This window comes from Desmodus rotundus, chromosome 12, assembly GCF_022682495.2.
Source record: "Desmodus rotundus isolate HL8 chromosome 12, HLdesRot8A.1, whole genome shotgun sequence".
Classification (NCBI taxonomy): domain Eukaryota; kingdom Metazoa; phylum Chordata; class Mammalia; order Chiroptera; family Phyllostomidae; genus Desmodus; species Desmodus rotundus.
The window spans coordinates 64,227,825-64,242,955 of NC_071398.1; the positions used below are offsets into that span (position 1 = coordinate 64,227,825).

The 15,131-nt window shown below is 34.4% G+C and overlaps 1 protein-coding gene across 1 annotated transcript in view; it reads left to right on the forward strand.

Annotated features, from left to right (window-relative positions):
• SYCP1 (synaptonemal complex protein 1) overlaps positions 1–15,131 on the forward strand; it is an 87,549-nt gene that overhangs the window by 20,872 nt on the left and 51,546 nt on the right. Inside the window, exons 10-14 of the mRNA XM_024570534.3 lie at positions 343–416; positions 6,344–6,452; positions 10,896–10,990; positions 11,443–11,627; positions 12,833–12,900. Coding sequence (XP_024426302.1) covers positions 343–416; positions 6,344–6,452; positions 10,896–10,990; positions 11,443–11,627; positions 12,833–12,900 — 531 coding nt within the window. The remainder of the gene's footprint in view (positions 1–342; positions 417–6,343; positions 6,453–10,895; positions 10,991–11,442; positions 11,628–12,832; positions 12,901–15,131) is intronic.

Genomic DNA, 15,131 nt, shown 5'->3' on the forward strand with positions numbered 1-15,131 from the left:
TTAGGGGAGTCAGTTCCCCTTGTTCTTCTGGGTAAAGACCACACGTGCTTACATGCCCCGCCCCTGCCACCAATAAAGAACTTTTACATATGCTCTATTTTCTTAAGTCGTAACCGTGATATTAAATTCACTATTTCACTAAATTTAGCAAGAAAATAACTTAAATATAACTTTAAGCTTTTAAAAATAACTTTATTTACAATTTATATTTTTTATATAAAATAACTTTAAGCTTTTTGCTTGTTAGAAATATGTAAGAAAGTTAAATAAAATACAAGAAACTTAAAGTTTTGTTATGCAATTCTATTAAGATATTAAGGTATCTTTGTTTTATTTTTAAAGTAAAGGAAGACTATGAAAAAATCCAACACCTTGAAGAAGAATACAAGAAAGAAATAGATGACAAGGAAAAGCAGGTGTTTTTAAAAAATTAACTCTGCATACTTTGTATTGGCTAATTTATAAAATTCTTTTTTCATTTTGATATTTTATTGCTTATGCTATTACTGATGTCCCCTTTTTCCCCCTTCACCCCTCCACTAAGCCTACCCCCCACTCCCATAGTCAGTCCCCACAGCATTGTCCATGTCCATGGGTTCTCATGTGTGTTATTTGACTAACCCCTTCACCTTTCAGTCAGTCCCCCTCCATCCTCCTGACTTACAGCTGGCAGCCTATTTCCTGACTTCATGCCTCAGGTTTTGTTTTGCTCATTAGTTTGTTTTGTTCCCTAGATTCCTCTTGTAAGTACAATCATATGATATTTGTCTTTCACCGACTGACTTATTTCACTTAGCATAATAGTCTCCAGTTCCATCCATGCTGACACAAAGTCAGGAATTGCTTCTTTTTTCTGCTGTGTAGTATTCCATTGTGTAAATGTACTACAGTTTTTTGATCCACTCATCTACTGATGGACACTTAGGCTGTTTCAAAATTTTGGCTATTGTAGATAACTCTGCTGTGAACATAGGGGTGCATAAGTTCTTTTGAATTGGTGTTTCATGGTCCTTAGGATATATTCCCAACAATGGAATTGCTGGGTCAAAAGGCAATTCCATTTTTAATTTTTTGAGGAAACTCCATACTATTTTCCACAGTGGCTGCACCAGTCTGCATTCCCACCAACAGTGCATTAGGGTTCTCTTTTCTCCACATCCTCACCAGCATTTGTTTGTTGATTTATTAATGATAGCCATTTTGGCAGGTGTGGGGTGATATCTCATTGTGCTTTTAATTTGCATCTCTCTGATGCTAGTGATGTTGAGCATCTTTTCATATGTCTCTGGGCCCTCTGTATGTCCTCCTTGGAGAATTGTCTATTCAGGTCTTTTGCCCATTTTTTAACTGAATTGTTTGTCTTCCTGGTGTTGAGTTATATGAGTTCTTCATGTATTCTAGAGATTAAACCCTTACCTGATGTATCATTGGCAAATATATTCTCCCACAGAATGGGTTCCATTTTCATTTTCATGACAGATTCTTTAGCTGTACAGAAGCCTCTTAATTTGATGTAAATCCATTTGTTTATTTTTTCCTTTATTTCCCTTGCCCTAGGAGATACATTGGCAAAAATATTGTTATGTAAGATATCTGAAATTTTACTGCCTATGTTTTCCACTAGAATTTTTGTGGTATCCTGACTTATATTTAAGTCTTTTATCCATTTTGAATTTACTCTGGTGTATGGTGTAAGCTGGTTTTCTAGTTTCACTTTTTTGCATCTTCCAGTCCAGTTCTCCCAATATTTATTGAAGAGACTATCTTTACTCCATTGTATGCTTTTGCCTCCTTTGTCAAATACTAACTGACCATAAAGACATGGGTTTATTTCTGGGTTCTCTATTCTGTTCCATTGATGTATGTGTCTGTTCTATACCAGTACCGACTGTTTTGATTACAGTGGCCTTGTAATATAGTTTGAAATCAGATATTGTGATCCCTCCAACCTTTCTCAAGGTTGCTAAGGCCATTTGGTATCTGGTTCCATATAAATTTTTGGAATATTTGTTCTAGACCTTTGAAGTATGTCATTGATATTTTAATAGGAATTGTGTTGAATCTATAAATTGCTTTGGATAGTATGGACATTTTAATGATGTTAATTCTTCCAATCCATGAACAGGGCATATGCTTCCATTTATTTGTATCTTCTTCAATTTCTTTCTTCAGTGCTCTATAGTTTTCCAAGTACAGGTCTCTTACCTCCTTGGTTAAATTTATTCCTAGGTACTTTATTTTATCTTATTTTTTTGTTGCTATAGTAAATGGGATTTGTTCCTTAGTTTCTCTTTCTGATAGTTTGTTGTTGGTGTTCAAAAATGCCATCGATTTCTGAATATTGACTTTGTGTCCTGCTACTTTGCCAAATTCACTTAGTAGGTCAAGTTGTGTTTTGGTGGAGCCTATATGGTTTTCTGTTTATACTATCATGTCATCTATGAGTAATGAGAAGTTTACTTTCTCCTTTCCAATTTGGATGCCTTTTATTTCTTCTTGTCTGATCACTGTGGCTAGGACTTCCAGTACTATGTTGAATAGGAGTGGTGACAGTGGGCACCCTTGTCTTTTTCCTGATCTTCATGGAAATTCTTTTCATTTTTTACCCATTGTGTATGATGCTGGCAGTAGGTTTTTTGTATATGGCCTTCATTATGTTGAGATATGCTCCCTCTATTCCTACTTTTCTAAGTGTTTTTACCATAAGTGGGTGCTGGATTTTACCAAATGCTTTTTCTGCACCTATTGACATGATCATATGATTTTTGTCTTTCATTTTATTTATGTGATATATTACATTTATTGATCTGTGAATATTGTGCCATCCTTGCATCCCAGGAATAAATCCTACTTGATCATGGTGTATGATCTTTTTAATGTATTGCTGGATCTGGTTTGCTAGTATTTTGCTGTGGATTTTAGCATCTAAGATCATCAGAGATATTGGCTGTAATTTACTTTCTTTCTTGTGTCTTTACCTGGTTTTGGGATTAGGATAATACTGGCCTCATAAAAAGAGTTTGGGAGTCTTCCTTCTTCTTCCTTCTCACCCAAATAGTTTGAGAAGGATAGGTGTTAGTTCCTCTTTGAATGTTTGGTAAAATTCTCCTGTGAAGCCATCTGGTCCAGGCTCTTTGTGTGCCAAGAATTTTTTGATTACTGCTTCAATTTCTCTAGTTGTTTTCAGTCTAGTCAGGTTTTTTGCTTCTTCCTGCTTCAGTCTTGGAAGATTGTACGTTTCTAGAAATGTATCCACTTCGTCCAGGTTGTCCAATTTCTCGGCATATGGTTGTTCATAGTAATTTCTTATAATCTTTTGTATTTCTATGATAACAGTTGTTACTTCTTCACTTTCATTTCTGATTTGACTTATTTTGGCTAGGTCTCTTTCATTCTTGATATAAGTCTGGTTAATTTATAAAATATTTTTAAAAAGTATTTTATTTATTTCTTTTTAGAGAGGGGAATGAATGGAGGAAGAAACATCAATATGTGGTTGCCTCTCGAGCGCCCCCTGCTGGGGACCTGGCTTGTAACCCAGGCATGTGCCTTGACTGGGAATCAAACGAGTGACCCTTTGGTTCTCAGGCCAGCACTCAATCCACTCAACCACACCAGCCAGGACATAATTTATAAAATTTTAAAAGTTCAAAAGAAATTTGTATTTGCTGACTGCACGATAAATTTCTATTAGATAATTTTATTATTTTACATACCCAAATATTCAGCCATTTGCCTAACAGAATTAATTTCCATTGACTCAAATACGCACACACAATGGATGCTACATCTTTTATTTTTTATTTTTTGAAAATATTTATTTATTTTTATTTTTTTAAATTTATTTATTTATTTTTATTCAGTTACAATTGTCTGCATTTTCTCCCCATCCCTCCACCCCACCCCAGCCAGTCCCACCTCTCTCCCCCACCTCTACCCTCCCCCTTGATTTTGTCCTTGTGTCCTTTATAGTAGCCCCTATAGACCCTTCTCCCCACTCCCCTCTGGCTATTGTTACAATGTTCTTAATTTCAAAGTTTCTGGTTATATTTTGTTTGCTTTTTTCTTTTGTGGATGCTACATCTTTTTTTAAAAAAAAGAATCTTCTACATTATTTATATTAATGAGTAATAGGGCCTTGCTGCAAAAGTATTTTACTTTGTGAGAACTTTTGTTCAAACAAAAATCTCATAAGATGTGAAGATGATGATCATTGACCATTCAGCCCACGTTTTATAGTTTATTTTGAAATATACTATTCATAACACAAATGAAGGTGAACTAAAACTTTTTTTTTTTGCTTCTTTTTTAAATGTCACATAGTGTAAGACTTGAAAATTGTAAATGTTGTTTTCAGGTCATTATTATGCCAACTTTATCAGTTTTGAGCCTTCTGCTTCCCAGTGGAAAGCATTATATAGAAAGGAATCCTCTGCTCTTTGTTTCTTTTTTTTTTTTTTCCGAGTTTTTCTCTGATTTGTCATATGATATCTTGTAATGGTAGATAATATGGATATCTACTTAAACGATAGTAGCAAAAGTTCATTGAAAGCACAGAAGATTTTAGAGTTTTCTTTCAGTTCTGGTTTAATAATAGAATAATTTGTATGTTAGGCTTACATACTTTGAAAGATTTAGCAATTTTATATTTTAGCTGAATTTGTAAATGAAATTTCTGAAGGGAGGTATTTTTAAAAGTTAAAACTGTGCTTATTAGAACACAAAAAGAGAATGCAGTATGAAAAAGCTTGTTGAAGTTCTGGATGCTTGGGTATAGCTTACAGATTGTTGGGGTTCCCTGTAAAATGATGGTGTGGTCAGCAAATGTTTTTGCTGGGGATTCCTAAATGTCATTACTATTATGACTTTTTTTCTTCAGATTTGTGCCTGGAAATAAAATCTTGGCTGTGGCATTTTGGAGCTAGGTTCGCAGGGTAGGAAGACATGCTGAGTCACGTCATTCCATGTGTTGTCTTTTCAATTATCCTTTACCCTACCCTTCCCCATGCCTAGTATACCCATGTTCAGAGATTATCTTTTTCAGTTTATGTCTGTGTTTGTTGCAAAGATAGAGTAGGGTTAGTTCTCTGACTACATTGGCTGTTATGGAATAGAGTCCAGGAAAGGACTTTCGAATAGCCTCCTTAAATTTAGTCCCCTGTTTCATGCCTACCTTCCATAGTGTCTGTTGCCTCTTATTCCTGAAGCATTCTTGGGTTCTTTGGGGTGGACATACTTTGCTTTTCATTAGTGTCTTCCTTGCTCTGGCTCTTAGGTTTGACCTTGCTTTTCTATGCTGAATCATTTTCCATTTCTTCCAACTTCTTTCTTTACAGACTGTGGTTTGTATTATAGAGAAGGCTCCCCGTTTCATGGAAGATAAAGTCTGTCTTTTTTGTTTCCCTGGTTATTTTTTTGGGTGATTTGGAGGTGAAAATAGGGCAAAGAGATCTTTCTACCATCTTGAATCTGCAAGTGTCAGCTTGTGTTTTACGTATATCTTTCACCTTTTTGTCACGAGCACTCAGTATTTTAGCCATCTGAATATTTTCTGTTCTCCATATGAAGCATGATCTGTGGATCCTTTGTGTTCTTATATGAGTCTAGAATGCTTATTTCCCTGTGTTTGTCTGATTAATTTCTACTTGTTTAGAAGGGCTCTATTCTGTTCTCTGAGAAGGATTAATTTTTTATTACATTCCCCCAAGATTTATATAGATATTCCTTCCCCAATTTCCTGTAATGTTTTTGTCCTGTTACTAATAATATTCAGGTAGAGTTGTCTATCCCCTGGTCTAGACTATGTGTGTTTTGTAAGTGAGTTCATGCTTATTATGGTTTGTGTAATGATGTAGGTGCTCAGTAATATTTATGGAATAAATAGACCAAGCAGCTTTTATTATATAATCTTTCCAGTAATAAGTTAAAATGCAAACTATAATATTGGGTATATTGCGTATATCATATTATAGTAAGTTCTCACTTAATGTCACCAATAGGTTCTTAGAATTGCAGCCAAATGATATATAATGAAACTAATTTTACCATAGGCTAATTGATGTAAACAAAAGTTAAGTTCCTATGGCATCTCATCAAAATTATAATAAACAACATTGAATGAAACATCATTTTTGAGGACCTGCTATATTTTCTTCATTCATTCATTTATTAAAGTTTTTTTTTTTTTTGCGGGGGGGGCGGCAAGCACATACTAAATGCTAGGCACAGCCAACTGAAAAGCATATAATCAAGTACATAAAACAATTGCAGGTAATGGTAAATGCTAAGTTATCATATTTTATTTTTCATATGTGTAATATATTATGTAAATATTTAATTTTAGGTATCACTGCTATTGATCCAAAACACCGAGAAAGAAAATAAAGTAAAAGAGTTAATACTGCAGCTAGAGGAATCCGGAGATAAAGTTAATCAATTAGAAGAAAAAATCAGTAAGACTTTATATAATAAAATATAACAATGTATCTTATGTATTTCTCTTGTTATGTTTTAATTTTTGGCTTTCATTACACTTTTGTTGTAATGCTTTCTAGTGATGTAATTCCCAACTTGGGATGAACCAGCTCAAGTAAAGCTTAATAGAATCACTTACAGAGGTTTTTCAAAGTACTACACTCCTGTTTTCCCATTTCATATTCTCACTTTCTTTAGTTTCAACGCAGTGCTCTTGAAAACAGGGACATAAGTCTTTTTGTTCACGGATGCATTCAAAAATCAATGCCTGGCACATATGAGGCACTCAATAAATATTTTATGGATGAATAAATACTCTGGGAGCACAATGGAGGGAATTATTCATTATTTCTGGAGCGAGACATTTGGAAAGGCATTAGGGGAAAAAAACTGTTGAACTAGACCTTAGATGACTAAAGGATTATGAGACAGTTAGTTGGAGGAGAGAGTATATGCAGAAGAAATGGCTTGTGCAAGTCATGGAAGTGTGAAAGTTAGGATATATTTGAAACTAATTTGTGTGTCTGTATCTTGATGAGACTGGAAATGAATTTTGGATCAGATTATGAAGGATCTTGAATGTCATGTTATGTTTAGACTATCTTACTGAAATTTTTTAAACTTGATTAAGCAGCATGCATTTGGTAGGCATAATACACTGAAACCCTGCACCTTTCAGAACATCATAGGGATCTCGTGACATTTGTCACTTTTCTCTTAAAAATCTTCTCTCTTTTTTACTAATTCTCTCTCTCTCTTTCATTTTTTTTTATTGTTGTTCAATTACAGTTGTCTGCATTTTCTCCCCACCCCAGCCAAACCCACCTCCCTCCCCCGCCTCTCCCCTCCCTCTTGGTTTTGTCCATGTGTCCTTTATAGTAGTTCCCGAAAGCCCCTCTTTATTTGTTTCTTACCCACTATGAACCCTTCCACTTTATTTTCAGTTATTAAGACCTTTAAAATGTTTTTATCTTATTATAAGATAAAACTAGTTTATCTTATTTTTCAAATCTGCTATTGTACTTTATGTAGCTTTTAGTTTCTTATTATTTTCAAGGTATTTTTCTTTAACTACTAAGAATAGCTGTTTGATAGTTGCTTACTGATAATTCTTTCTTAAATGTTTGTGAGCCTCATTCTGTCATTTGCTTTTTAAAAAATGTATAGCTTAATTTTTATTTTTTAATTTTCAATTGCAGTTTATATTCAGTATTATTCTATATTAGTTTCAGGTGTACACCATGTTGGTTAGACAATCACATGCAGTTATTGCAATAATATTGACGGTATTCCCTATGCTGTAATTTATATCCTTGTGACTATTTTGTAACTGCTGTCACTTGTGTCTTAAAGTTTTTGTTCAAAGTGCCTTGTTTTCTTGTGTGTCTTATTGTTTTTGACTTCACACTCATTTTTCCTTGCAAAAATTATTTGTGGGAATAATTTATGGCCTGCCAAGTATGTAGGTAACTTAACCTCCTCCTGGGAGGATTTCTGTTGACTTCTGCCATGTGCACGGTGGCTCTGCCCATCTGGTACAATCCAAGTCAGCTTCCGGGCTTGGGGTCCTTAGACCACTCAGGTGATACAGACTTGAGCTGGCTTGCTTTTGTGAGTTGGCTTACTTTTGTTTCTTTGTAAAACGAATGTTCCAGCTTATTTCACAAAAGTTTTAACTCTTGGGTTCTCTACTTTATAAGTCTTGGGATGTTCACATTTCTTTTTCTCACCCAATCATGATTTCAAATCAAAAGTCCAACTTTGCCAGGATCTGCAGATCCCCTCGGGACAAAAGCGTCTGTGTTTTTCTTACATCTTCAGGTTTCTGTTTTCCCTTCACATTTAGCCTGATAATTTCTTCCTATTTTGTCAAGAGTTCAGTGATTTTTTGATCCTGAATTTTTATATTTGATCCTGAAATTTTATTCCTTTCTAAAGGTGTTTTTAGAAGCTTTATTTAGTTTATGGACCTTTTCCTTACCTATTTTAGTTTTTAAAGATTGATATAATACTTATTTTTTAACAATCCACCATCAGTAATTCTAACATCTGGAGTATATGCAGGTAAAAGCCTGCCTTTTGTTTGTTTATTCTGCTGACTCTGCTCATGGTGCTTTATTTCTTCTGTGGGTTTTGATTGTGAGGTCATGTAACTTCATCTGTGGAAATTTTTTAAGGCCTGGATTGGAAGTGTATTTTTACAGAGAAAATTTGCATTTGTAACTCTGGGATCCTTGGAGAACTTGGGGCACTTCTAACTAAGTTTTGGCATGAAGCTTTTTAGAACCTTCAAACAGCATACATTGAGTTTCCACACATGCCTCAGGACTAGTTTGTGATTATAATTTCTCAGAGGAGACATTTAATTACCAGACTATATAAATAGTGTCACAGTGGACACTGCAGTGTTTAGTTATCATTTCCCTCTCTCCAGATCTACTTTCCCTATTTTCCCCCCAGAGTTGGAGCACTAACTCTTTTATTTCTACACAGATTTTTCAAGAATTAAAAAATACAAACATGAAACATCATTCTGTTGCTTAACATGCTTCATTGTTTTTCATGGTCTTTATGACTTATGAAGCTTACCTCTCTGAGCAAGTCACATAAATCCTGTTATGATCTTGTTCTTATTTTCTTTCCAATCATCTACTCTGATTTCTCCCTCATATGGTTTTAATGCTATTGAAATACGTTTCCTTCAGAACTCAGGGTGCATCATTCTGCCTCTTCCGTTTTTGTCTTTTGTCTTTCACTTGTCTGTGGTCGTCTTTTCTCCTCCAGCTCCCATTATGCTTATTAATTCTTACTGGCTTCAAATGCTTCAATTCAGCTGTCACTTTCTAGGATTCTTCCTTGAACTTTCCATCTTTATGCCTGTCATTCCTTACTTTTAACCCTTACTGATCCTATTTGATTTAGGTGCCCTTCTATGTATATTCTCAGAACTTCCAGTGAATACCAATCAGCACTTATTGATTTTTCATTGTCGGCCTGCCCACTCATACTGTAAATACCATGAAGTTTAAGATTCAGTTTCTAGCATACACCACCACCACCATCATCAACATCTTCATTGTATTTAACATTTGCTGATTATGTGCTAGGTACTGCGGTTAAAAATTATGATATTTTTGATACTAAGAATGATAAAACATCTCTAGTTGCATTATCTTTTTAATCCTAACAGCAACCCTTCAAGGTATGACTAACTACCATTATTCTGAATTTCCAGGTGGGAAAAGTAGAGACAGACTGACTGGCTAGCTAGCTAGTAAGAATTGTTTGAACCTAGGGAAGAGCATGAACTTCTGTTTTCCCTTTATGTCTCTATGAGATTTAAAAGTGAGTGCACACATATAAAACACAGAGACTAGTATCTGTAAACATTAGTAGTTAGTAAGCATTAGCTATTAAGTGGAATCACCAACTTTTAGAATTAATATTTAAATAAATAGATATACTTTTAAAAATTAAAATAAGATAGTAATAATGAAAATAAAATCATGAATACCTTCACCATTAGGAGATAAATTACTTTTAATGTTCTTGTGTATATTCTTTCTTTTCACATGCAGTACTTATATAAGTACTATTTTTAACTTGCTCTTTTTATTCTATGATTTTTATAAATATTTATCCAATTTAGTAATCCATAAATAAGATCTATATTGTCATTTACAGTAGCTACATCATACTATTATGTATGTACCACTGTAATTTAATCTGTCTCCTGTTGGATATTTAGGTTGTTTCCAATGTTCAACTTTTACTAAAACTGTAGCACCAAAAATCCTTATATATTCACCTTGGAGTGCTTGGGAGATAAGTCTTGAAAAGTCAATAAAAGTCAATGATGACTGCCGTGACTGTTGTGGTTCAGTTGGTTGGGCGGCATTCTGCAAACTGAAAAGTCGCTGGTTTGATTCCTGGTCATGACACATGCCTGGGTTGCAGATTTGGCAACTGTTAATGTTTTTCTCCCTCTCTTTCTCTCTAAAAATAAATAAATAAAATATTTTTAAAAAGTTGATGATCCTGGCTGGTGTAGCTCAGTGGATTGAGCGTGGATCTGTGAACCAAAGGTCACCAGTTGATTCCAGTCTAGGGCTCATGCCTGGGTTGCGGGCCAGGTCCCCAGTAGGGGGTGCACAAGATGCAACCACACATTGATGTTTCTCTCCCTCTTTTTCTCCTTCCCTTCCCCTCTCTCTAAAAATAAATAAATAAAACCTTTTAAAAAAACCCCAAAACAAAGGTGATTTAAAAAAAAGTTGATGATAACCAATATCATTGTATCTATATCTGAACAATTCTTTCTGATTTTGTAATATCTAATGGAGAAAAATAAGTAATTGTTACAAATACTTTGTTTTTATATTTTCTATTAATACTACCTACCTTTAACTTTCTTTTTTCAGAATTACAGAATGAAAACTTAAAAGAAACAAATGAGAAGCAGGATAATTTAACATCAGAACTAGAAGATTGTAAAATGTCTTTGCAAAGAAGTGTGGTATGATTTAAATCTATTGATCAGTCATCAAATACTTATTGAATGATAATACCATGTACAAGGACTCAGAACTTCAATTAGAGAAGATACAGTGCCAGTCACAAAATGCTTTTAGTTTAATTAGAGACATTGGATAAAAACCACATTTAAAACTTAACTAAAATACAAGACCATGCTAGGTACCAAGAGTGTGATTCAGGCAAAAACCGCTACAATAGTTCTAAGAACTGTAAAAACACTGTGGGGCTGAGTTGGCCAGGAAGTCTCCATGGAGGGGATGGGACTGTAGGTGGGCTTTGGAAGAATGGTGGATTGAGATAGAGTGGTGGGTGGGATAGGAGAGGGGAGTGAGAGGCTAAGGAGGGACAGCAAATTACAGAAGCAGATGAGTTTAGCCTTTTTTCTTTAGGACCTTGGGTCATAGCTTTTGTTTTGTACTTTCTTTCATTTAGAGTACTGAAAAGGCTTTAGAGGAAGATTTACAGATAGCGACAAAAAAAATACATCAGATCACTGGAGAAAAAGAAGCTCAAATGGAAGAATTTAATAAAGCCAACGCTTCTCATTCATTTGTGGTTACTGAACTTAAAACTACTGTCTGCAACTTGAAAGAATTACTGACAACAGAACATCAGAGGTAAAAATACTTATTACTTAGCTGAATAAAAGTTATTTACTATTAATATTCAGTGCCATCTCCTATTCATTGTCAACTAATTCCTGTAACAACTGTAACCAAGCCTTTTTAAAAAAATGTATAAAGTGGGAATACATTTTACAAGCAGGTATCCTCGGGAAAGATAGCAGATATTCTCTAGGATAGTTCCTATGCATGCTTTCCTTAGAGTCAAGCTAAATGGATAAGCTGATACTGCTGACGCAGCGATATGACATATTTAATTAAACTGGATTATTATTGGCTTCATAGAAATAATATGGGGAAGTGGGGTTAATTTTACTGGGGTCTGTAACCTTTCTGATTTATAAAATTAGCAACTAACCTACAAGGAATGTGCTCAAACATTTTTATTAAATTAATAGATTAATGAATTAATGAATATGATTAATTATAAAATCAGCTATTTGCATTTAATCTAAATAGCAGTGTGTCTAAAAAGAGTTAAAAACTTGCTGTTTTTCACTACTTTATATTAAAGAAAAATCCATTTATAAAGCTGTGTTATGAGGCCTAGGCAGTTATTTTTGTCCCATTAGCATTAGGGTTAATGAAGATGAAAGAAACAAGTTTCTCTCTGAAGTCATGAACTGGGCCTAGAAGTATTTCTTCTCTACTGCTTGTGTCTGATAAAGGAAGAAAAGCTAACTTTCTAGCTTAGCTAATCTCATAGATACTTGGGTTGACCTATCTAGTTAATTTTCAAGTTTTAAAATTGGAAGTGATCTTAATGTCATCTGTTCCAGTTACCTCAGTTTTATAGACAAGGAAATGGAAAGCCAGAGGAATTAAGCCAGTTTCATAACTTTTCATATTTATATTGTCCCTAAGGCAGAATTGAGTATAATGATAGTTACATATTCAGTCTCAAAGTTCTAGGATGCATTAATTTGATTTTCATCAACAGCTAAGAAAGAGATAAGTTGTGACCACAGGCTTAAAGTTTTATGTAGACTAATTAATGTACAAAAATGTATTTATAATAGCAATATCTTATTTTGAAATGTACTATCTGGCACAGAGTAGGTACTCAAAAAATGTTTAATAATTGAATGAATGAATCTGTGCTAATGTATATTGTTGCTAAATTGCACCAACTTTAGTTACTAGATGTATTCTGATTAAGAGAATGTTTTACATTGTAAACTAATAATATATTTTACAAGATTGGAAAAAAGTGAAGATCAATCAAAAATACTTACCATGGAACTTCAGAAGAAATCAACTGAACTGGGTAAGATTTAGAGAATAATATGTGTACATAATATTATTAGCCAATTCTAAAAACATAAACACTATTCCAGAATAAAATAAAGTTTCTCCTCTGTTATTTACCAGTAGTGATTAGTTGGTAATTTTCACTTGACTTTTCAAAGATAGAAAATTTAAACCTTAAGAAAGACTATTCAGTTCACTATGCAGTTCAAATCTGACTATTCTGTATTGTAAATTTAGAGCCATCTCGTTGCCTGAGATCAAACACTTTAAATATGAGCTTTCTTTTCATTGCTCATTTAAAGAGTGAAGTAGTGCATTCCAAGTTAGTTAAAGACAATTGTAAATACAAAATCTTTGTCAAATAATTTTTTCTGTTTCTTTACTTTGTATAGTTTGCTTTGCTTCTTCCTGTGTCTCCAATCTTGAATTAAGCCTGATATTGCTCTAAATAGGTTTTGCTCCTGTAGTCAGTTTGCTTGTGTTTATACCTGTGTTCACTTTCACTTTGGGTATATAACAGATTCTCCCTCTGGTGTTATCTGTTGCTGCTGTTGCCTAGTATTACTAGATAGTATATGAGGAGGGACCCCCCAAAACCCTGGAATTTATTTATAAAAAATTGTGTATTTATTGTTACATGTTTAAACTTCAATTACCTTCAAAGTACTCTCCACTTGATGTAATACACATATGGAGACTTTTTTCCACTGCTCAAAACAGTTTTTGAACAAGTCAATTTTGATGCCTTTTAGTGCTTCTGCCATTTTTTTGTTTCGCCTTTTCCATATTCGCAAAATGTTTCCCTTTGAGGACTTTTTTTATCCAAGGGAACAAAAAAAAGAGTCACTCCGGGCAGGACAAGATCGGGTGAATAGGGAGGGTGCAGCACTGGGGTCATGCCATTTTTGGTCAAAAACTGCTGAACATTTACTATTCATAGTTTTGATCATCTTCTTTTTCTTAGATAAGTCCCTTTAACATTTCATATAATAAGGGCTTGGTGGTGATGAACTCCTTTAACTTGACCTTATCTGGGAAGCACTTTATCTGCCCTCCCATTCTAAATGATAGCTTTGCTGGATAGAGTAATCTTGGATGTAGGTCCTTGGTCTTCATGACTTTGAATACTTCTTTCCAGCCCCTTCTTGCCTGTACAGTAAAATGACAACAAACTCACAACTATCAACAACTGAATCTAAACAAAAAGAGAAACAAACTAAGCAAACAACTAGAACAGGAACCAGAATCATATAAATGGAGATCACATGGAAGGTTATCAGCAGGGGGGGAGAGGGGAAAGAATGGGGGGAAAGGTATAGGGAATAAGAAGCAAAATTGGTAGCTACAAAATAGGGGAAGGTTAAGAATAGTATTGGAAATGGAGAAACCAAAGAACTTATATGTACAACCCATGGACATGAACTAAGGGGGGTAGAAGGCAGAGGGGGATAAAGGGGAGAAAAAAAATGGGACAACTGTAATAGCATGATCAGTAAAATATACTTAAAAAAAACTGCCTAACACTCAGCGTGGTATGGGCAGATATGCTTGTAAATCACCCATTGTGAAATGGGCACATTGAAAGTTTTAAAAAAGAATTCACTGAAGCCTAACCCAGCTTCTTAAAACAATGCCCACTTGTACACTGATGCAGATGGGTTCCTAGAACACTCATCTAGTGGGGGAAGCCTGTACTACAAGGGCCTGCCCTCCAGGAAATAATTCCAGTGTTTTTTGGTCCTCCCTCATATTGATATTAGATAATGTAACTATTGAATTTATTAGATCTTATTCTTCAGTTATCTTTGGTTATATAATTAGGAACATAATAGACATGGACTTTGTGCTAATGAGATCTACTTGGGGAGATGTATAAAACAATCACAGAAAAATATTTAATTACAGATTGGGATAGGTGCTGTGAAGAAGATGAAAATGATGCAGTGGAAGAAAATACAATAATAGGGCCTAATTTAGATTTGGCAGTCAGGGATAGCATTTAGCTGAGACCTAAAAAATAAGTGAGATTTAGTTTGTTAATGCACGTGATTTGGAGAGAGCACCTCAGTTAGAAGGAAAAAACACAGAAGTGTTCTGAGGTATGGAGGAGATTGCTTAATTTAAGTGACTGAATGAAAGCCTTTGTGATGGAGTATAACAAATGATATGAAAAGAGGAATGAAATGAGTTTGGGGTAGTAAGGACCAAATCAGGAATTTTGATTTTATTCTAACAGCAAAGGTATTA